This window comes from Diorhabda sublineata, chromosome 9 (genome assembly GCF_026230105.1).
Source record: "Diorhabda sublineata isolate icDioSubl1.1 chromosome 9, icDioSubl1.1, whole genome shotgun sequence".
Lineage (NCBI taxonomy): Eukaryota > Metazoa > Arthropoda > Insecta > Coleoptera > Chrysomelidae > Diorhabda > Diorhabda sublineata.
Genome location: NC_079482.1, coordinates 18,679,467 through 18,702,626, shown reverse-complemented (window position 1 = coordinate 18,702,626; position 23,160 = coordinate 18,679,467). Strand labels below are relative to the sequence as shown.

Here is a 23,160-nt window from a genome sequence, read left to right as displayed (position 1 = left end):
ATCGACGCCATATAAAGAAAAAACAACCAAACTGGTATATTCAAGGAGTGCAAAAAATACTACATAAACCACCAGTGAATACAAAGCCAATTCTTGGTGTAAGCAAAAGTTATCACGTCTCTTAAATCTAGTCGCTACATACTTTCTACCAAGATGGATAGAAGCACTTGGTATGAGGCATTAAATGGTGACTGGTCTTCTAACTGGTTACCGTCATCTAATATGGCATCTTCATACCATAGGCATCACGGACGATCCGAAATACCGTTGATGTATGGAGGAAGAAGAAATTACAAACCAAGTGATCAGTGAGCGCTCAAAACTTGCACGTGTGAGGTTCAGAGACATATACAAAACTCATATTTTGCCTAAAAAGAATTAAGGTACCTTATTGGCGTTTCTAAGGACATGTATGTCTGCAAATTATGTCACTATGTTAAAACTACCACACTATAGAGTGCCGCAAAAAATACTAATATTTTGGTATAAAATTCACAAGTGACGGAATGTTGGACGAAGCTATTAGGGACAGAAATATCCATGGGGGAGATCAATATCAATACTAAACAGCGCTCTGCTCTACGGGATAGCCACATATCCAAAAATAATAATCGGTGAATATACAATACGATTACAAAAGACATCGTTTCCTACGGTGGCGAAGTATGGCAGCGAAGAGAAAAAATATACGCCCCCTCGAAGCAATAGAAATGGATTTTTGATGACGAGCAGGCAGATACTAATAACAGTATTCGATAAATTATAAATGTAAATCATATTAGTAGATAATTTAAGAATTAAGCAGCTCATATGATAAGGTTAAACAAATTCCTCAATCGAACCTAGCGGAAATATAAAATAGGCAACATCACGGAAAAGCTGCTGAGAGGACATAGATAAAGAAATAAGAGATCTGAGAATAAAAGAGGATCTCTGACTGAATGAAGATCTATAGCGACTGGGTATCTAAAGAGGTCGGAAAACGTTTTAAAACCGATGTATATGTAACATTTACAAATTGAAAATTGAACAAGACACAAGGCTGTACACGGATGATCATGCTGTCGTTTATCTAGGCTTCGACGTTTTGCTACTGGGCAAGCTTAGTAGTAGTGTTTAACAGCATACGCTCCTTAGTTGGTATAGGAACCTTATTTCTCAAAATTCACGTACAGGGTCTCATGTGACGAGGACGCATTAGTTGAAATGATTTATTCTTGGCATAAGAATAAAATAACTGATGGGAAAACTAATGTCACTATTATAAAAGCATGGGACGTCCAAATCAATTTCATAAATGCTCCCTAGCTTTACTTCGAAAGAGTTATTTAAAAAAATATACAAAGCACTCTATGCTACGAAGGGTGTCATTAATTTTTTCGTCAGTAATTTTATTCGCATATAAAGAATTATTATATTTTTTTGTTATTTTTTCAAAGATATGGTTTAGTTATGAAAATTTATATTCGAAGTCTGCGTATTAAGGAGAGAATAATTCGCTTCTATAAATAGCTTCACATGAGCTTTTACGTAAAATTATTCTTTTGCTTTAATTGCATCCGTGTAACAAATTTTGTGCATTGTTCAAAACTTTCAATACTACGCAGAATAAAAACATTTTCATTCTATTCTGGCCAACAATTTGTTTATTTGCTTCAAAAAGTTACATTGTGTAAGTATATTCTCTAAACATACATTACTTTAGTAAATACGATCCGTAATGGTGGAAGCTTCGAACGCGATACAAAAATCTTGAGGCCAACCGCAATTACGTGGTCTATGCGGTTACCTAGTTGAAACTTTAACATGTTTGCAAATAGACGCTCTTCAACTTTCAACTTTTGGTAGTTGTTAAACTGAATTTGGAGAATAAAAGATAGCCCAACCATTACATCTATTCTATTTGTATAAAAAGTATAAAATTAGAGGAAATGCTTGTTACTATTACAATCATTTGAATATGTTCAATATTTCGTGGGGATTCATCAGTCAAATTGCAACTACAAATTCAACAGGCAAAAATAATATTTGCGGTTACAACAATGAAAACCTTTTCTGGCTTCCCAGCTTTTTGGAAACAATTATAACACATTCATTTGTATGTTTGGTTTTTATAAAAATTCTTGTCGTCTTTAAAATCTAATTATTCTTTTGATGACACACAAATATTTGATTCTCATTTGATTAATCTTCAAATAAAATTATTTTGATCGAGTTAAAAATATTATTCAGTAAGTAGCTTTCTCAAGGTTGATAATAGTTAAATAATATATTATATTAATAATCTATAATAATAATAATAGTAAAATTGATGTTATTAAAGTTTGGTTAAAAACAAATGAATATTTCGAGGGGTCGCAGTGCAAAAAAATGGTTCTTGACCTTTGCTCACCTCTGCAGGTCAAACGAAAAGCGACTGAAAAATGAAATTTCACATGTAGGTTCAATTAGTTGCGAGATGATTTCCTGTCTAAGGTCGAAACTTTCCATCTCCAGCCCTCTCAAATTTTATGGTAATTTTTGTTATATTTTCTTATTTTTTGGCCAGAAGAAGTTTAACTAGAGGGTTCGAACTTCGCATGCAAGTAGGGATGATGTTGAAGAATTGTCTTTCTCAAGTTCAAAGTTTTCTTTTTCAGTTCTTCTAGCACAAAACGCCCGAAATCATTTTGATCGTTGTGATTGTTGAACTGGACCGCCTCCTATTTAATGAATAATACGAGTATGATCGTTGCTAGGGTGATTTTTTTTACTTCCCATTCTCGAAATTTCTTGTGAAATGAAAAGTTATTGAGGAATAGCAAATTTTCCATATAAAGAAATAAGATTGAGAATTGATATCATTTCCAAGAAATTCATTTTATGGAAAGATTTGTTTGTGTATTAGTTAAATTCTTCATTCGACGAAAAATTCGACTTTCGTGATGGAGCTCTGCTGCTCACGGCTTTTTTTCTTTTCTTGTCTTGCGTGATGGTATCTCCGGCGGGACATAAATTTCGGATATTTTAGGATAAATAATTTTTGATAAGTGCATATTTACTTCATTACATAAAACTGTTTTTGCTTCTACATTTTCCTTCTTCCTGTATGAGTCCTGTTTTGGTAATGGATTGTTCTTTCTGCTATTTTTGTTAGTTCATTACTCACAATTGTATTCTGACTAGTATTAGTTTTAATTATGTGTTTAATGTTGTTCAAATGCTTCTTCTAAAGAGAAACTTTTTAGGTTAAGTGGTTTTATTCAGAATTTTTAGTTTCCATTCTTTCTTTAATCATTCGTCGTGAAATTTTTCCTAACCTTCAGTTTTTACGATCGAAGGATATGACAGTAGACGAATTTTTAGTTATTTTTTACCTTCTTGTTTGGTTGAAGTGAGACATATAAAATATTTTGTGACAGACGGCAATATTCGAAATAATTCAACTGAATTAAGTGAGTTTATGCTTGTTGGTGTGATTTTTTTGGCTGTTAGTGCTGCATTTATATATGGCGTTGGCTAGAATTTACTGTAGAAAACGCTGAGGCTGCAGTATGTCGCTAGAAATTATTTCTGTGATTGTAGTATCAAAAATGATCTAATCTTCAGTTATAATTGGAATTTCAGTTACGTTTGGCAATTCGCAGTCAAACAAAATTTATTTCTAAAAACTTCGTATATATGATCCTCGCAACTTGCCTTAAATTTGAGACATACTTCAATTGTGTAATTTTCTTATCTCTTCTAATAGTTTCAATTTCGCGGTTAAAGAAGTTATGGAGATATCATGAATGATCTTGCTTTCCACTAAAACTTGATTTGTATTTTCAGGTGTTCCTAAGTATTTGGAATAATCGATATCCGAAGCATTCCATGACCATAAAATTGTAGCTCGAAATCCATTTTTAATAGCATTTGGTGTCAAATGAGACATAGCTTTTTGAGCACCACATTGTTCGAGTTGTCCCTTGTAAATTCAAGGATCCCTTTTTTAATAACCGGGATACTGACACATCTTCAAGCTGCAACAAAGCTATTGATATAATCCTCGAAATAAAATGTTAACATTACAGCTTTTTCGAGATAATTATTTATATTTGGGTATAAACTAAATGAAATGAGAGTAGACAAGAATATGTAGATAGGATGTGACATAACTCGCAGAAGTTACAAAATATACATGAAAAATAAGAGCCACTAATATCAACCAATATAATAGCCCAATTAGATTCTGCTTATTGGTTGAAAAGACATAATAGAAATGCGACAACGAGTAGATGTATCAGTATGGTCCCAGAAGTACCTGTCTTAACAAAGAGAACAAAACAATTTCGGGAAAAATATATATACTTTTCAACGCATCCAAAAATACCGACGACTGCAGAAGGAACGGTCTTTGCCTTTTTTGAAGCCGGTTCTTTCTTTTCAGTCCATTGTTTTGATTGCTGTTTCGATTCGGGTGTGAAGTGATGGATCCTCGCTTCATCCTCGGTGTTTTTTTCCATTGTGACCAAATGCGGCACCCATCTTTCTCATATCCAAATTTGAAGTTAATCTGCGAAATGTGTACCGCACATTTTTATATACCTACTATGTCTGCTAGGTAGCGCAATTTCTGTCGTGGATCCATTTCAACATTTCAGTAGTCGTCACCTAATTTTGTCGACCACTACGATGCTGGTCTTCGCAGGTCGTACGGCCTCGTTTAAACTCTACTGCTCAATATTTTAATGTTAATAACAAAGGAACAGTCTCACCCAGAGTAGAATCTATTTTAGCTTTTGTATTGGTTAACCTGAAGCCTTTCAAATAAAAGTATTGTATCACATAACGATGATCAATTTTTTTAATGTTTACTATCGATGGCTTCCAAACAAATACTAAACAACGTGGCGTCTTCAAACTTGAAACGTATGCTGTATAGGTTGTGTACTTTCTAATACAGTAATATTCTTCAAGCAACTACCACCATCTCTAGTTTAGGCCAGATACTTCTGGGACCATCCTAGTATATCGTAAAAAATTATCAACTTTATTCAATTTTGTGGAGCATTTGAATTGGCTCTCCGCAGACATGATGACAGCGATACTTCTGATAATATGCGAAATGTTTCTTGGACTGAATTAGGTGCATCTCTTAGTAAGTCCCAAAGCATATCGTATTTTAATGAACAGTCTCTCAACATGGTGTAGTTACTGGAGTTGTTTAATCTGTTTAAATTGTTCAAAACATTTTTAAACGTAAAGTAGTGCCTGGTGATTCAGATTGTTTTGTGTAGCAATCCATTATATCACCATGGAATTTTGAAAAATTTTACAATTCGTTACTACGAATCACCACTAGCATTTACTTACGTGAAGTTGTTTCATATGCTAATCGAATGAATTTGGAATATATTTTTTTTAAATTGAATCTAATACGGTGCATTAAAAATTTAACGGGTATATTACAAAGTGGAGGTATAATGGATTCAATTGGTTAGAGAACATCCATTTTATCGCAACAAAAGAACAAATATGTCAATTTAAAAATGAAACAATATGAAGTTCATTCATGGAATTATAGTTTACATTAAAACAACATCATGTCAATAATAATTAAAAGCTCTATATAATCCGGGCACGGTGGAATTTCATTATGAATTCTGTTTTATTTATCTCTACTAAATGTAATGTGAAACATCGCAAATTCATCCGGTGGTACAGGCGGCACAGTTATTTTTAAAATTAACATGAACTGAACTGAACCAAAGCGACGAGAGAAAACCTCCAACACACAATACATGATTGCATAGACAAACAACTCACGGTTGATTAACGTAGCGTGAAGTTCAAATACTGACACATTTTGGTGTATATCATCGATAAAACCGCTGAAGACTTATTAAATGAAAATAACCCCATTAAAACGGATTCATTTCAAGCGAAAAATTGGTAAACCCGAACAGAAATAGTGTCAGGATAAAGTCCCTGGAGTTTAATACTGGTTAACACATTGATAAATCCTAATATTATATGTTTATAACTCAATCACGTAAGAATTACTAAATGTATCTAAATGAAATTTGGAACACAGGTAGTTTTTCACATTAAATTAAATATAGGATTCTATTTTTAATCAACTTCAACCAACTCTGAACCTAGAACCCCCTTTCATTTGTTCATGCTTCTGTATCTAAAGAGTTGCATTAATTTTGGTCTAGCGACTGCCTTCAGTGACTCTATTTATTCCGTTAGATTCCCGTGTGTACATCAATACCGATCTTCAAAACCAATTTATTTTTTTGTGGGGGCATCTTCTTCGTCTACTTTGACCTAAAACAAATATTTTCTGGGTTAAAAATCATTCTACGTTTTGTTAATAACAGATAACAGGCTTTGTGTTCGATTCATAATAGTTATTTATAAATCCACTAGATTTAGGTATCGTTTAATATTTTCAGAACGCGGCATTTAGATGTTTTATCTAAAATTTAGGGTTTAATTTCGCCTATCAAATATATTCACTTTTTCCTCATTTCTTTCTTCTAGTATTTTAGCTGCTCCAGCTTTTATCTTTCTCCATTTTTACATATTTTCAACCTTTCAATCAATTTTTCACGGAAGTCTATATTTTTGTTTTTGAGTTATAATGTTGTAAACAGCTTTTACCATCTGTGACATATCGATGGAAAAAATCACTTGGAGCACGTTCCCTAACGAATTTTTTCAATTTATAATTCGGGCGAAATTTTTATCAGCAGTAAGCAGTCGAGGTAGGTGTCTACCGGATATCCTTTTCAGCGTTCTCACACTTCTCATACTTTTGGTCGACGAGGGCACGGATTTTTGTCAACCATTTCTAAAGTAGTTAAATTAAATGAATGTCTCAGACATTCAGTATCATCGATGTTCATATGGTCACTTTTACTAGGAGAAAATCGATTACAAATCATTTCGTAAGACGAAGAATGTCCAGAATGATGTTTTTGCGCAGTTTTTACATCTCTATAATGCTTCTTTCGCGTCAAAAATAGTGTTTAACAATCGAAATTCTTTTTTTTTTAAATTAATCTATCTGTCAGATTAATCCAAAATTTGACAGATGTCATCAAGAAAATGATAGAAACTAAAAGTAGAATCACATTGGGATAATGTCAATGTCATCCGTCAAGCCTGTCTCGTATTTAGAGAGCGAGAGAGAGAGAGAGATAAGTTTTATTGTCATTAGAAAATTTTACAATTTTATGAACAAAGCGACTTAATTTTATATTATATAATATCTTACTTCATACTAAATTGAATTATGTCAGTCTATTGAGTCTAAGGTAAATTGTAGAATTCTCCCACATAATAAAAAGGTCTCTCAAGCCGAAATTTCTTTGTCAATCTTCGGAACTTATTGAATGTATTTGTCATTTTTTATTTTGAAACTGATTGAATAAAAATAGTATTTAATTCTCATGGAAAGACTCTGAAACTCTATCAAAGTAAATCCTTCTGTTTTATTTCATATTACTTGTAAATGGAAGTCTTTTCTGTAACAGTATCAATTTTCATGTTCAGTTGTTTTTAAATTCTATCGGGGTCCAATCTAAAGCGCATATTACACAAGGAAATTGCTATCTAGAGTTTTATACCTACTGTAAATACATGTATATCATTCTCTGTAAGGAATTGTATCCAAATATGGCATTTTTCCATAATTTTAGTCACTATATATTTTGCCGTTTAGGTGACTGTTGCTCGGTGTACGCCTTTACCTTTTTAAGTCCAATTTAAACAAAAAATCGCTTAAGAAAAGAAGAAATATTTGCGTTTTTTTACTTGAATTTAAGGTTTCTTCTCTGGCTGCTCAACTATTCTTCAAGTTTTATTAACTGCTCGACATTAATTATTAACTCTGTACAACTTATGGTACTCATTATGAGCCACTTCTACGTGAATATTTTATTTTTTTATTGAGTCGTTTTAAAGTATTCTGTGTACGTTACAAATTAATTTGATACTGAAATACTCGATTGTTGGTCTGAAACTATGTTACCCAACTGCTGAATGGTAATTAATTGATTTTAAATAAATGTCATTAGTTCAATTATCATTTACTTAAACCAGTGATTCTCAACCCTCGCGAGACTCTTTTGGTGTAATCTTCCGGCTCTTCAGTTTCATAAGAAAAACTCATAATTCCAAAAATAAGAGAATACATTTCAAGTACTCAATTTCTCAGAGATTCTTTTTTTATAATCGTTAACTACAAGACCGTAACCGGATAAATTTGAACTATTGCTTTTTTCTTAGAGACTCCGTGACCATGGTCCGTGTTGAGTGTTGATGTAATCATTTTCCGGTTTTGCTTGTCGATACGCTTGTTTCTAGTGCTTTAGAGTACTTTCGCGTCAACATCCAACCGTTTGGAATTTATAGAGCAACGCTTCAAACAAGTTGCTAAATCAAGAGTTTGGCAAATTAAGATGCACAACACGCAACTCTAAAAGTAATTTCGCGAATTGAGACCCTCGTATCCAGTGCTCGGAATAGAATTCTGCTGTGATGTGAAGAAGTTGGCATATGAAGTGCTTACGATATTTAGGGCAAGTATGTATATGATAAAAAGTAAAACCAACTAACAAATATATATTTAGTGCTAGAAACTTGAGTTATTAGCCAGACATAATATGACATGACAATTAGAAGAGGGCTAAAATCAAGACAAAATATCAAGAAAACCATAGAAAAAAGTCTAAGGAGTCTAAAGATATGGAAATTTTTTTTATAATTATTATTTTATTGTTGAAGCCGTTTATTTTAATTCAAATAACCAATATATGTGATGAAAGTCTTTAATATCGAAACGAAAATTTTTAGGAGCTTTTTAAAACCTGGAAAATTTTCTAAATTTCAGCTCGAAAGGCTACCGACCCTTGACCTAAACCATAAGTTTGTGTGACATCTTAAAATTTCTTAATTCCATTTACATTTTATCAAATTTATTGGCTGGTTTTCGTTTCGTGGCCAAAAGTAAAACCAACTAACAAATACAAATTTAGTGGTAGAAACTTGAGTTATTAGCCAGATTAAATAAAAATTTCAAAAGACATAATATGACATGACAATCAGAAGAGGGCTAAAATCAAGACAAAATATCAAGAAAACCATAGAAAAAAGTCTAAGGAGTCTAAAGATATAGAAATTTTTTTTATAATTATTATTTTATTGTTGAAGCCGTTTATTTTAATTCAAATAACAAATATATGTGAAGAAAGTCTATAATATCGAAACGAAAATTTTTAGGAGCTTTTTAAAAACTGGGAAATTTTCAAAATTTCAGCTCGAAAAGCTGCCGACCATTGATCTAAACCATAAGTTTGTGTGACATCTTAAATTTACATTTTATCAAATTTATTGGCTGGTTTTCGTTCCGTGGCCAATTGATAACTTAAAATTATGATTATTTTATTTAATGAAAGCAATTTCACTTTGTGTAATAATAATAAAATAATTTCACTTTTACCGAAGACAAAAAAAATTTACATACACATGATCATAAATAATGGTATAATAAAAACCATATGCTAGTAAGTCACAGTGACCTAGGTCAAGATTTAGCCTACATTCTTTCCATTCGTTTAATTTATTTTCACGTGCCTGAGACAACGGCGCCCGCTTGATTTTTTTCGTGGGGATGCTCTAACTGGCATTGACTTCCTTGTTACGAAGGATATGGTTCAAGGGAAACTAGTTAAATGCAAATCCTCATTTTGGTAACGAGAACTAAAATGTATAGTTACCATCAAGGTATAATGTTATACGGTGTGGTACCGCCACATGAAATAAATTAGTTAATAAGTAAATGAGGGTGTGTTGGGAAAAACGCTTGGATACGTCGATTTGTATTTTCAAACGCGCAAAAATTATACAGGGTGTAACAATGGCCAATACCGACTTTCTTATTTTAAATCAACCTCCTGTATATTGTTCATTTTCTGGAAAATTCTGGGCATAACTCATGTACAATATCCTATATCTAACTCTAACTGTATCGGAATTAAGTGTTTTCAAAATAATTACAAAAGCTAGAAACAAAAAAATCATCAAAGTCAATTTAGGAGATGCTCAAAATGCTCGTCGCGAACATCTTGACATCATTGTAATCCTGTATATAATGTCTTTCAACGTTACTCAACATCTCAGTCGTGACTGACTTACTTGATTCGTTTTTAAAGTCATTTGAGTAGAGGGCTTCGTATTCAGTACTTCTGACATATCCCTACAACTAGACGTCTAATGGCTTCAGGTCAGGAGAACGTGTTGGCCGATCCGCATCTCTATATCCACAGATTGGGAAAAGTTTGGTTCAGGTACTACCTGACATTGATTTGCTAATAGAGCGTTGTGGGTTTAATGGATCAGGATATAAGTTTGTCAAAGCTGGCAAGACATTATTTTGGAGCAGTTCTAAATATTTATTTCCGTTCAAGTCGCCATTAATGAAAAAGGGATCTACGATATGATTTTTAACAATTCCTGCCGAAACATTAACTTAATCAGGATATGATGAAATTTATCCTTCATATGACCGGTATAGGGTAAATTGGATCACATACATTCCCATAACTTTTTCACAAAAGAAAGAGGCATTTTATTCTCCGTTAATATTAAAATTGATGTGTGGAAATGTGCTTGTCATCCAGAATTATGTGGATTTTTTTGAAACTCAGGCATAATATCCAATTTTGTATCATGACTTACTGCATTGGCAGCTACTTATTTATCTGTCTTAAATGATCCTAAGATTAAAACCTCTTCGATGTTACTGTCCTCAAGGATAGCCGCCAATACTCCGCTACTTTCCTTGAGATTGTAGCCTAATCGCAGTTTTTACCACTAGATTTTCTACATTAAGATTCATGGTGCCTCACACTTAGAATGTTACACGTTTTGAGGTTTTTCTGCAAGCCCAAAAAATGGTAGTTTCTTCTCGAACTTTATGACTTTCCGAATCCCCCAATAAATCTGAATTTTCCAGTTGAGCTTTGTGTCTAGTTAGTGTAACACCGAGAGAGCACACTTCAATAAAGAAACTTAATTCTATCTTAAAGATTGAGGGAACTTTGATAAAAAATTTGTTTAACAGTTTAATATTAATATTAAAACAAAAATTCAGCTTATAACCTTGTTTGCATAAAATAAGACATAAAACACAATCAATTACTTCCAACTTATATAACTCAGATCTATTCAAAATGTTTAATAGTAGGTAAGTATTACTAAATTAATCTTCTAATTTTCCCTTTGTTGTTTCATCATCATCATCATGTTGTTTAATCTCTTGGATTATCGCTGGCGCTTGGAGCGCTTATATATCCATTTATTGGGGTGGATTACTACCCTTGTTCTTCTGTAATAGTTTTTTGTTGGTCCTAGCTTCATTTCTCAGCTTTCTCTATTCTATTCTGTTTTTGTATTCCAGTCTACTATTCCTAGAATTCTGATGTCTTTTTCAATTTGGTTTCTCTATGTATTTTTCTGGTCTGCCTCTGCTTTTACATAACTTATTATATTTTCTTCTCCCAATTCTTCTTCTATTTCTTTACTTTTCTTCAATTTTCACTCTCCATCTCCTGTAATATGTAATGCGAATATAGTTCTCAGTATTTTTCTCTCGATTATCTTCAGGTCTTTTTCTTCTATTGTTTCCAAGGAAAACGCAATCTCTGGTCTTATTAATATTTTATATATTTTTATTTTGTTTTTTTTTATATATGTATAACTAGATATAACTGGATTATATTCTTAATTTTTCCTCAATGTTTTCTTTCCACTTTTTTTTTCAGTGAATGCGTCCGCGTGTTTACATGAATTTTATTACCTCTTCTCGCATTTAAGAATATAGTTAATTTAGCTTTGTATAATTTAATGTGTTGCACCCAGTGACACAGCTAAACTTTCTCACGAAACCATTAATAATGATTTTTCATTTGATAAGAAGGAAGTATTGACACTAGGATATGTCGTGTCACTCATCATGCTACAGGCTTTTCAATTAATTAATTACACCGATCAACATTGTTTTGTTCTTGGAAAGTGAAAGGTCGTTTCCGAAGTAATTTGTTTGCTTATAATCCGACTTCAGGGTCAGGATTGCTCCATTTCATCAGCATTTTGAAATATATATTTGAAAAAATTGAGGTTTTGGCTCCTTTTCTCATTTTATACTAAATCCAGTTGAAGCATTTATGATATCACTATTTATTTATTTATTTATTATTTACTTTTCACCTCAAGAATCGTGGAGTTGAATTTCGGCTTTTAATGTTTGAAGTTTTACGTACATTGCGCTCATTGAAACTGTATACAAGGGTCGTTTGAAAATTTTCCAGCCTCAACAATTATCAATATAAGTTGTACAATATACGAGTATTTGCGCATGCGTTGAGAGATTATAATCAAATTTCGGACGTTTAATCCCTATTTCACAATCGTATAAATGAGTATTTGTGAAAATTTTTCTGCTAAAATGAGTATCGAACTGTCATTTTAAAAGGCAAAAATTAACACGATTCACCTTCATGAAATTTTTGGCATTTGAATTCAAACTAAGCCGTATTAGCTTAACTGACGACAAGCGTTCGGAACGGCTAAACCCGCGATATATAGACGATAGCAAACTGGTGTCGTCGTTCCAATCAGCCACCCCCATAAACTCGGCTAATACCCAAATCCATAGGCAGCAACCACCTCCAATTAGCTTGCTGGTTGTCCAGGTTGGGAGTAATATGTCCTGGCATAATCACGTCACCAAATTAGTCTTTTTCACAAAAACTTGGAGCATATAGTCCGCAACTGCTTCTATTCCTCTACAAGGCCCAGAATCGTCTATCTTTTAAATATTGTTCGCACCTTTGGAGCTCGGCTCCCAAGTATACCCTGAAGATGCTCGACTCAATAGAGAATCCGATTTTAAGCGACTCAGCTTGAGCAGAAACTTGGACAGCTCAGAGCATAAAAAAGTCGCTGACCTGACTGTTTTACCGATATTACCACGGCAGAGATGTCCAATATATTCCCACATAGAGCAGTATTTGCAAGATCTACGCGAAATGTAGATGTGGCTCAGGCTCATGACCACTGAGTTCGCCTGCAGGCGCCCAGAACGTCAATTTATCGGGACTCCTCCTTTGAAGAAGTGTATGCCTGTGGAATCAGCTACCAGGGCACGTCTTTCCCGAACACTACAACCTACAAACAATCCATATCCACATCTATCTCCATCTTTTTTACTCGAACTAATCGGGTGAAAAAGGGTTTACCCTTATGTGCTTTCTTTTTACATATAAAAAAAGATAACTAATGATATTATCGAAAAAGTTCACAAATGGTATTGGAAGACCGTCAGATTAAGGTTGGAGAGATAATCGAGGCTATCGACATGTGAATAAAACGCATTTGCCGTATACGATCTGAACACTTCGCATGCGGAAACTATCCGCACGTTGGGTACTGCGTTTGCATAGAAGCGCATTCGAATGAAAATATCTCTGGCCTGTAGATGATACTTGTCAAGACTGTGGATTACTAACGGTGCACCTGCTCCATAGAATGACAAAAAAGCAAAAAAGTTTTTCCATCGCCTTTTTTGAGAAAAAAGATGGCAAGAATTATTTAGTGCCTCTCTTTGGTGTTATGGAAAGAGAAGCACTACACGTCGGCATCACTCCCAGAAAAAATCTTTGATATAAGTAGATCCAGAAGGAATTTGGATATAAGCAAAATCAAATTGTACCTTCTCTCTGGTTTTATCATGTGGTGTTATGGAAGAAACATTCAATTTCAACCTCCATCACTACTAGAGAATTTCTTTGATATAATTAAATCTAAAAGACATCTAGATCTAAGCCAAATCAAACTGTACCTTCTCTCTGGTTTCATCATTCGATCAAGTATATAGATATGTTAAAAATAGAAATGAAAACAAGTCTTGTTCCTTTGTTAATTCTAAAACATTTCAGATAACCCTTGTACTTTGTTATCTACATTTTTGTCTGGTGTAAATTCCATTGATTTAAGAAAAAGTTGTGGAACGCTGTTCATCGCAGTTTTGAACAAAATTTTGTCGAGTGTCGAATATGCCCAAAGGATCCATGGTTAGGGATACTAAATCCCCATTTCCTCTACGGCATATCTAATAGTATAAATCAACGATATGCGGCTTGCTGAAATATCGTAGGTCGGCCGGTGTTGCCTGTTTGACTTTGTGCTTGGGTTAATTGTTACTATTTTCGTTTCTCAATTTTTCGATTGTGTCGTACATTGCCAAACATACAGCTAAATGCAAACTTGATAAACTTGTGGATTTGTATTAAAGTAAGACATTGAGAGATCCATATTCACCTTTAGATACGGTTTCTTTTAGGTAACTTTCTTTTATAGGTGGATAGGAAATCGTATACAGGGACGTGAAATAGAACTTAATTGGCCCGAATAAACAAATATGACAAATGATAAACAAAAACGTCAATTGATACGAAAATTATTTTTTCTACGACCGTGCGTTATAACCCACTTTCCCGCACGCATTTTAGTTTTGAAAGTAAAATTATGCACATTTTGACCATATTAGATAGTTTTTCACTTCTGAGATTATAACTATTGTTACTACAGGTAAATAAATATTTACGAAATAGTCCATCAAACAAAATTTAAACCTTTTCTAGCTTTTTGTAGCATTTTTAATTTTTTGAAAATATAAAATAATACAGATATTTTTTATATAACCATGTAATTGTTACTAAAACGTCAAAGTTGTTCAAAACGTCTTGGAAGTGACCGAATAAGTGCAATCTTCTTCTAAATTAAACCGAATCCGATACAATAATATTAATTCATCATCAACCAAGGAAGAACTTCCCGAAGCTTGAAGGCTGCAAATGAAACTAATTCCGAACTGTTACCTGCCAACTGACTTAAAACCGTTGCCGTCACCGTCATCGTCATCTTTATGCGACCTGCAACCGAAGCCATCCATCCTCATCGACGTCATCTACCCTCCAGTTGAAACCAAATAACTCCACTGGATCGGCAATTCTCACTAGTCTACAGAATGCAACAAATTGTGTTTTCAATATTAATATTTATAATGATTAGTAGTTTTTAGTTAAAGTTTTGTATATTATTATGTTTGTTGGAATAAAATAATTTTTGAAAAATGGGTCGGTACACTTTTTGTTTATACGGTCGTAGAAAAAATAATGTTCCTAACTCATGCGTAAAGTGTCTTTCCCGCACTTGACCGCTTGCCCGAACTCCGCTCCGCGTCGTTCGGGACAACTGCAGTCGCGTGCGGGAAAGTATCACTTTCCGCACTTGTTAGGAAAATAACTATTTTAAATAATAATTTACACCGCAGATCATCTATATTTAGATGTTGTTTGTTCCACTCAAATCGATGTCTACTGGGGGTCTAAACCTGAACTACTTATATGACATCTTTAATAAAGTATTGGTAAATTTGAACTTTATTAATGGCGCGTAATTTGAATTATTTAAAGGTAATTTATATTGCTACCACAAAAATTTTCAAATTCGTGTTTTTGTGTATAATATTTCTCAAAATGGTATATATTCAAGACGCAGTAACAGGAAAAGGAGTTTTGAGAACTGTTATGAAAAAAAATTTATTTGGAAATTTTTTAGTTGTAATCTTTTAAAGATAAAAATATTGTAATAATTGTAAAAATATGATTAAGAGAATAGGCACGATATAAACCAACATTAAATTATGCTGTTTTGTGTCAAATATCTAGTATCCATCTAGAGTTTTGAACTTTAATTAGTAATATGATTCAACTTAAGTCATATGTGTGAAACGTCCATAAAATACGTGGTTTATGGTGGACACGCTATATATTTGAGGTAACACAGTTTATAATTACTTAATAAATAAGTATAATTCAGCATTTTGTCTTTGGTACAGTGTGGATATGAACTAGATAACTTCAGAACATATTTCATTCTCCACATATTTTGCATTATATGTGACACTTACAAAGTAAACTTATGGAATGTGCGTATATGTTAACAGAAAAGAGAATAGTTGTCGATCTTCAAAAGTACATACATACATTATTCATAAAACTCGCTTAAAGATGAAGTCTCTCGAGAATTAACTTGACTAAGTGACGACGGATACAGTATGTTCTTTTTTTGTTATTGACCACTTACTAATAACGTATATTAAGTGAATTCCTTAAAGAGTAGATGCTATTTATTGCTCAATTAATATCTTAATTCCAACATTCATAGATATTTTATCGATTTTCATTTGTATATATTTATTATACTTATTTCGATATATTTGATATTACAGTGCACATATCGCTTCTCAGGTGCAACACGTTATTCAAATGTTAGGAAATTAGCTCTTTAAAATATATTTACACAAGCAGCTTAACTTGTTTAACTCCATAGCCTACACACGTGTAAGCATTGACTAAAAAAATTGGTCTTGTGATGTTTTGTTTCAAACGACTTCGACTAAATGCGCCATAATCTGTAGATTGTAGGTTAAATCTTCCCAACACATGTTCTTTGGAGAGAGCAAATTATTAACGCCAGACTTTTAGATTTAGACAATTTAGAAAAGACCAAGAAGTGGTCTGTCTTGCTGACTGAAATAAACCCTTGTGGTGATCGGCCACCATACTTCACCATACCATTACTTCAAAAGTGAAGTCCAGATGCCTTCCAACAGCCATTCCTATGTTACGAGGGCTATCTGAAAACTTTCTGATCCCAACCTTAAGTAGTTCGAACGTATATAAGTAGGGACATACATTAAAATTTCAGTCATTTTGGATGCGTAGTTTTTGTTTGTCAATTCTAAAAGTGAAAATAGAGAAAATTGAATATTTATCTGTCGTTAAATATTTGTTTTTGAAAGACAATAAGCCTACACTAATGAAAGAGGAGTTAGACACTGTTTAAGAAGATTCTGCGCGATCATTTATGACCATGAAAAACTTAGCCGTATAAGCTTGTTTGACGACGAGAGTTCAGGGTGGTCAGAAATGGCGACAACCGGCGATATTATAGAAAATATTCTTTAAATAGTTATGGATGACTCTGAGATTAGGATTAGAGAGGTAGAAGATGCTAATGGTATAAAAAGAGAACGAATTTGCCATATACTGATGAATAATTATGCATGCTGATACACATTGCGTGCCGCGATTGCCCACTTTGGCCCTAAAGCGCAGTCAAACTTTTTCAGGATGTATTGACTTGGTTTCAGCAAAATGAGGTCGATTCATAACTGTAGATGAAACTAGGATCCACAACTACACTACTAAAACGAAAAAACAAACATTGATTGCAAACGACAAACTTCTACGAAAAAGTTAAAACGGACTCATCGGCCGAGGAACTAATGGCCACCTTTTTTGGGACAGTCATGGGATTGTCTTCACCGTACTATGTGTGTGTATTGATACAGCATTTAAAAAAGAAAATAATTTGTTATTGCATCTCCTCATACAGCAAGAATTTTGGATACTATGAAAAAACCAAAGGCTTCATTCCTCTCCGAAGTATTAGTCAGCAATTTGTCGCATAGTAGCGTTTACCTTAATGTTCGGTGAGAACTTCGATTGGTCTTGTCAGTATTCCTTCTACATACGAAACACATGCATGACTGTCATCTCAAAAAGTGTATGTAAGTTATTTACAAATACATGAAAAGTATTAAATGTTTACTCGATGTTTCTTCATATATGATAAAAAAATTTCCAAGACTCTTGCAGAAACTTTCCAAATCAATTTTTATATTTTGAGGCAGAGCATGGTGGTATTTTATTATTTAAGTGCATTAGTTCCAAGTATCATACTTTGATGGAAATAGAAGAAAAAACATCGGGAAATTACTTGTGATGAAAATTGATTCTATATTTCATCAAAGATAAAAATATAAAAATAAAATAAATTAGGAAAATAACTTAAATAGGTATTAAATTTTTTTTTGTTTCAGAGTCAACAGTACAAAATGACACGTCTAGTGCAGTCAATACATCATCACCTGTAATTAAACGAAGAGGTTTTAGCGGGTAAGTTCATATATTTTCTGCTGATTAATATTGCAACCTCAGAAAGCTATGGGAAGATCAATACTAGGTATAACCCCAAGATCCAAAATAATAAACACTATTATAAAACAGTATAGAAGAATAACAGCTACTATTCCCAGGATTCGGGATGTTCTCAGTAGTAGACACAAACGTCTAGCAAGATGATCAGATAACCTGTAGAGGTTAAAAAGGAACTGGATCCAAATGACATTTTACCTGTGAAAGCTGAAAATATTTGAAACTTTTGATTGAAGGGGATAATCTGGGTAATAACCATAACACCATGACTCATCACAAGGAATGACCTTTGATAGAAAATCTGAATTAGCTGCAAGCTGTTCCAACTCGATCTTATTTCTGATTGTCAAACAGAGCTTGAAAAACAAACTTCGCACCAACCCTTGTCATTCTCAAATCTTCTCTGAAAATCCTCTAGCTCAAGAATAATTCACTACTCACTGATAATTGATAAATTGTCACTCGATGATCTGTGAACACAAAATTTCGGATTTTCTCAACATTTTCATCGATTCGTTGATGAGCATCCATTTTCAAACCGTGCAAATCATTCGTAGGTGTATATGAGTTTTCCCTTAGTGTTATTTTTATAAGTTGTTTTCAACATCATTTTCACCAAGTAGAATACAAAAATGCACGGTGTTAACGTAAACTTGGCTTCATAAAAATCTAAACAATAACAAAGTAGTGTTAGCTTTACTTATTATGCGTCTAAAATCTTTGTCTCAACTGATTTTATTATAAAACTTCCTCAATAACTTTGAATACTTATCGTCATTCCCTCTATACCTGTAACAGGTAGCAAAGACATTCATTTGGGCAACAAAACCCATTTAGAAATTTTATTATACCGGATTTAACTTTATTATCATTTTCCTCCTTCGCCGTAAAACATATTGCCTTTGTTATGCCACCTCATATTCCAATTAAAATGCCAACTACCTGTAGCTTTCTAATAACTAACTAGAGAGATAATGTACGGCCATTATTTTCTCCGTTCGTGTCGGTCTGAAACCAAATAGGATGGTGACATGCCACCGCATGCTCTATTTACAATCAAATTGGTGATGACCTTCTGCGATATTCCATTATTATTAGCGGCGTAGGAATTTGTCCTTTAATGTTCGATAAGTTTCCAGGGATGGATTTCTTACTTTAACATTTTGTAAGCAAATAAAAATTTACGACTACAAATTGTTTAACTAAACTGATGAAACATATCAATTACCTACCATACATAAACATATGGTTCGCATTGAACAGTATATTAATCGACCTTAAAATCTATAGGATCGGAAAATCTATAGGATCGGAATTGGCATATGAATATTTCGAAATTGTGAAAAAACAATCATAGATATTTCGAATTATATCGAACAATATACCAAAACAAAATTATGCCCAGATTCGTGTCAGAAAGAGTAAGTTTCTGGACAAAAGCCGTATAATAATGAGATATAAAGTGTATATTGCGTAAACAAATGCAGATATAAACCATATTACAAAACCAATTTGAATATTCGACTTTTTGTACTAATATATGGATATAAAATTATCTTTTTATAATTAATTATTACTCTCTTTCTGAATCGACGACCAAGTTCGTTATTGCGCCTGTGAACGGTTCTACTTACAAAAACTTCTTCGCATTTTATTGTGTGATAAAATTTTTCCACTTCGCACCATTGAAATCATCACAAAAGTTATTAAATAACTGTTTTTTCGCGAGACTGTTCGAAGTGATGGTCATACTTTGGAGTTAAATCTGGGTAGTAAGGCAGTAATCACAAAATAAATCCGTGTTGCGTTTACAATTTGTTTGCTGCTATTCAAATTTTTGAACACTAATAAGTATGTCAATTACTTGCACATACATCTCCTGATAGTAATCTCCAGTTGTCAAATTACACATAAAAATCTCATTGACAGTATTGATAGGCCTTGACAGACAATTGTACTTACTTTGTGCCATATTTTTCAACTTTTTATAATTCCTAACTAGGAATGTGAAGTATTTTTTCTCCTCCTTTTATTGTCAACAGCTCATTTTGACGTAAAGAACAAGGGTGCCGTTGACGAAGGGTTGAAAGTAAACTTGACGACGTGTTGTGAATCAATTTACCACCCTTGGTAGTAATTATGTATGCCATCTAAAACTTATATCTCATTCACACCTCTCGCATGGTTTTAGTCATAGCTTACCAACAGAAGTCAGCTTGTAAGGGTTGATTCACGTTGCAAGCCAATAGAAAGTGGAGTGCCCTAGGGCTTAGTACTAGGCCGTATTTTGTTTCTTCTGTTTATAAACGGCATCGCCTACGTTTTTTTGCAGACGATACTAGTTTCTCTTAGAGCAACTCTGATCTCACCGAATTTCATAGGATCATATCTAGCGACCTAATTACCCTTAAATCATGCTCCGATTCTAATCTTCTCTGTCTCAACGTTTCTAAAACCAAACTTTTATCATATAAAAGTACATTGCTGTAGAAGTAAAATTCCTGCAACGTCGGTCTGAGAGACCGATATCTAAAAAAGTCAAATAATATTGTCAGTTGTTTTTTTTTTGCGATAAAAAGTCCGTTATACATCTTTTATTAAACCTCGCTAAGTTTTTGATACATTTTATTATACTTTTGTGGCACAAAATAACTATGTAATTATACATACCATAGAACAGCAATATATTTAATAATGGGCATGCATAAAACAAAATAATAATTTTTCAATTGAAAAACTTCTAGGAGGATTAATTTAATGTACAAACTAAACAGAAAATATGTTTTATTCATATAAGTAGGTACATTTAGACAAACATTCATAACTGGAACTACTCATCGGTATCTTCCCCTGTATAACAGTCATGACAAATTCCATTGAGGTGTTCTAAGCAAAGAAACCGGCTACATTTTAGGCATTTGTACCTGGCTTTTCTATTTTTCTTGGACGAACATAGCAGACATCGGCCATAAATTTGATTTTGGTTTGCAGTAATATTTTCAGCTTTTTCACATATTTCCTGAAGGCGCAATCGAATTGTACGCGGAAATCTCTTATTTGTAGATCTTCATGAAATATGCATGAATTAATACCTACCACATTCAAAAGTTCATAAAAAACAAGTGGCCATCTACGAGTTACTCGCCCACAATCGTAACCTGTTCCTAACCTAACCTAACCAAATTTCCGGCATCTTCATTATCGATGTCTTGTTCTGAATTCTTATTTTCAAGTTGCTGCTCTGTCTCATCTCATCGTCTGAGAAACTCTAAGGGAACTAAAGGGACTGTTTGGTCGTACGTCATATTCGTAAATTCTATCGAAAAATACTACTAATTATAACCTATTCAGAATTAATAAATTTTTTGGTCATACCTAAAAATCGCGCGCAAACTGTAACCTCGGTCTGAAAGACCGAAACGGTGATTCGCCGAAAAACTGAGTAAATAAGTGCTAACGTTAAGAAATCTATGTGTAGACTGAAGCTTAAGGAATACCTAGACGGGCAACGTGATACACGCATGTGCCTTTGTTCACTTCAGAATAATTTTACGATTCGGTGTGACAGACCGCACGGTGCAGACGGAGGGTTAATAACATCACAACTAACGTCGTGGAATCTTAGAGTTTGTTGTGGACAATTCCTTGAAATGGGAGTTACATATTGCCGCCTTATCTAAAAAATTATGATCCTCCAGTTGTGCGCTGAGATCAGTTTCCAAAGAACTGAACTTATCCATCTCCTTAACAGTCTATTATGCCCTTATTGAGACGCATCTCCGATATGCCCTTCCCTTCTTGGTTACGTGAGGTGCGACTCAATTTGAGCGAATCTTTAAACTTTAAACTATTATTAGATATTTACTCGGACTAAAAAGCAGGACTCACTACAGGGACTTCTTTAAAAGATTAAAAATTCTGACTCTACCTTCCTTATTCACCTTAGAATCCGTTTGCCTAATTCGTAAGCACGCTTCCCCAATTCCAGAAAGGTCGTTGCACGGCTATCCATCCACTTAGGAACGTGGAGCACCACCTTTACCTATCTGCACTACATTCAGCTCAATATTTTACAATGCAAAAAAATGCATAGTCACTTGCCAATTGAAATAAAATCGATATCATCTTTTCGCAATAATTTGAGGGCATATTTACTGGAATGTGCATTCTGCTCTGTAAACGACTTATTTTTTACTATGGACTTATATATTATTATTATTAATTATTACTATTACTTATAATTTTATTACTCATTGTAGTTTTTTTCTCTATATTGAAATTTTATTTTATTTGTATATTTAGTTATTTTCATTTTTGTTTTTTAGTATTTACAAGCTTTTGTCTACAAATTGTAACAATTTTTTATTTTATATCAACAATGTTTCATGGTTCTTTTTAAAAATTCTTGAAGTTTAGGATATTTGGAAATATCTATGTTTTTCTCTATGAAAAGGGTGGGATTAGGCATGGAATATTCACATCACAAACTTGATGGAGACTTAAATACAGTAGATTTTTCCTGCGAGAACGCCAAAAGCACGATTTTTGAATTTGAAGTAGCAGACTTTGTTTATCACAATTTCTAGAAGTAGAGATACGTTGATTCATACCTCTTCATCGATTTTTCTGACAGGAGGGTTGACTATTTTGGCTGTTATACTAATCAATAATTTCAATTTTTCTCAAATTTTGATTATAAACTGTCAGTTTAACGTTAATAATAAAATAACAATGCTTATAATGCTATAGACAGAAAACATGCAAAAATATCAATTTAAATAATAATAATAATAATAATAATAATAATAATAATAATAATCCAAGAATAAGTTCTGTGGGAAGCAGAAAAAATCTTGTATATTTCACGGAATGTAAGTATAAATAACCATTTACACTAAATAGGTCGTGGGTTGACGAAAAACTCTGACCTTAATGTTTTTTTTTTTTTTTCAAGTAATTACATTCACATGGATATTTTTACATGGGACAGATGCAATCATTCTACTTCGATCATTGTTTGAACCGCATGTGGATAAATACAATGAAATTTATTAGCAAAATT

General features: G+C 33.2%; 1 protein-coding gene across 3 annotated transcripts in view; it reads left to right on the top strand.

The window, feature by feature from the left end:
- LOC130448668 (kalirin) overlaps positions 1-23,160 on the top strand; it is a 393,432-nt gene that overhangs the window by 267,479 nt on the left and 102,793 nt on the right. For all 3 annotated transcript variants that reach the window (XR_008910360.1, XM_056786130.1, XM_056786132.1), the window contains exon 25: positions 17,984-18,059. Coding sequence is in view for 2 of the 3 variants with exons in the window: in XM_056786130.1 (XP_056642108.1) it covers positions 17,984-18,059 (76 nt within the window). In the remaining variant the exon portion in view is untranslated. The remainder of the gene's footprint in view (positions 1-17,983; positions 18,060-23,160) is intronic.